Source organism: Rhagoletis zephyria, unplaced genomic scaffold (assembly GCF_001687245.7).
Source record: "Rhagoletis zephyria isolate East Lansing unplaced genomic scaffold, Rhagoletis_zephyria_1.1 Rzeph_scaffold_81627, whole genome shotgun sequence".
NCBI classification, from domain to species: domain Eukaryota; kingdom Metazoa; phylum Arthropoda; class Insecta; order Diptera; family Tephritidae; genus Rhagoletis; species Rhagoletis zephyria.
The window spans coordinates 1-1,087 of NW_016238675.1; the positions used below are offsets into that span (position 1 = coordinate 1).

Here is a 1,087-nt window from a genome sequence, read left to right on the forward strand (position 1 = left end):
GTTTTCGATAAATATATATATGCGTAATAAATCAAGAAAGTCGTTCAAACTCCCTTATAGACAGAAATTCGCCACTGGTGAAAACTGAAAATTTGGTGCATTACTCCAACTGTGCCCCTCAACAGGCAATGGCAAACCACCGAGTGTCCTTTTGCCTTGAAAAAAACTTCTCATAAAAGCTACATATTTTCCTTCGCAATCAGCTCAAAACTATAGGTACATCTCTTTGTGTACTAATATCAAGTTGCGCACTACAAATTGGAGGAACATTTTGGCCAAATACTTTAAAAGAAAGCGAACGCAACATGTTTGTCTTCTTTTTACATATTCTGCGCCAGCTTTACATAGTTTCCATTACCGACAAATTTGCATCAAAAAGACTTAACTAAACAATTTTTTCTTCGTTTCTACAGATTGGTGACAATACGTTTCCAAATCTAATGGCTCTACTTACGTCGTACAATCCATCCACTGCTTATGATAAATGTAAACCAAAATCTGAAGGCGGTCTGAATAAACCAATTTGTAATCTAATTTGGAATAATTTTAAAGAGTACGGCTACAAAACAGCTTATGCAGAAGACGAACGCTCGATGAGTACGTTTAATTATCTAAAGAAAGGATTTGTGCAACCGCCAACGGATTATTATTTACGGCCCATGTTCATGGCTATTTCAAAAAATATGGTCGTAAAAAAACGATCAGGCCTATCATATTGTATCGGTCGCAAGCATTCTGGCGAATACGTTTTTGATTACGCATTGCAATTTGCAAACGCTCTACCTGCAGATCCGCTCTTCGGACTATTCTGGACAAATTCATTTAGTCACAACTCTTTCGATACGACAGCCACAATGGATGTGAAAATTTTAGAATATCTTAAGGAAATGAAGAGCGCTGGCATACTGGAGCGTTCAATTGTGTTATTTTTTGGTGACCATGGAAGTCGTTGGGGTCCATTGCTTGGATTAAAATCCGGATTCTTAGAAGAACGTTTGCCGATGATGTTTATATCACTGCCAACGTGGTACCGAAACGTACATCCCGAGTTCGTAGAAGCTTTGCAAATAAATCAAAATCGTTTAAC

The 1,087-nt window shown here is 37.7% G+C and overlaps 1 protein-coding gene across 1 annotated transcript; it reads left to right on the top strand.

Moving 5' to 3' along the window:
- Positions 1 to 389: 389 nt before the first annotated feature.
- LOC108357640 (uncharacterized) lies at positions 390 to 1,080 on the top strand (the record flags this gene model as incomplete). Its single annotated transcript, XM_017608712.1, has 1 exon — positions 390 to 1,080. A coding segment is annotated over one exon (691 nt), but the record flags the coding sequence as incomplete, so codon positions are not given.
- Between the last annotated feature and the right edge of the window lie 7 nt (positions 1,081 to 1,087).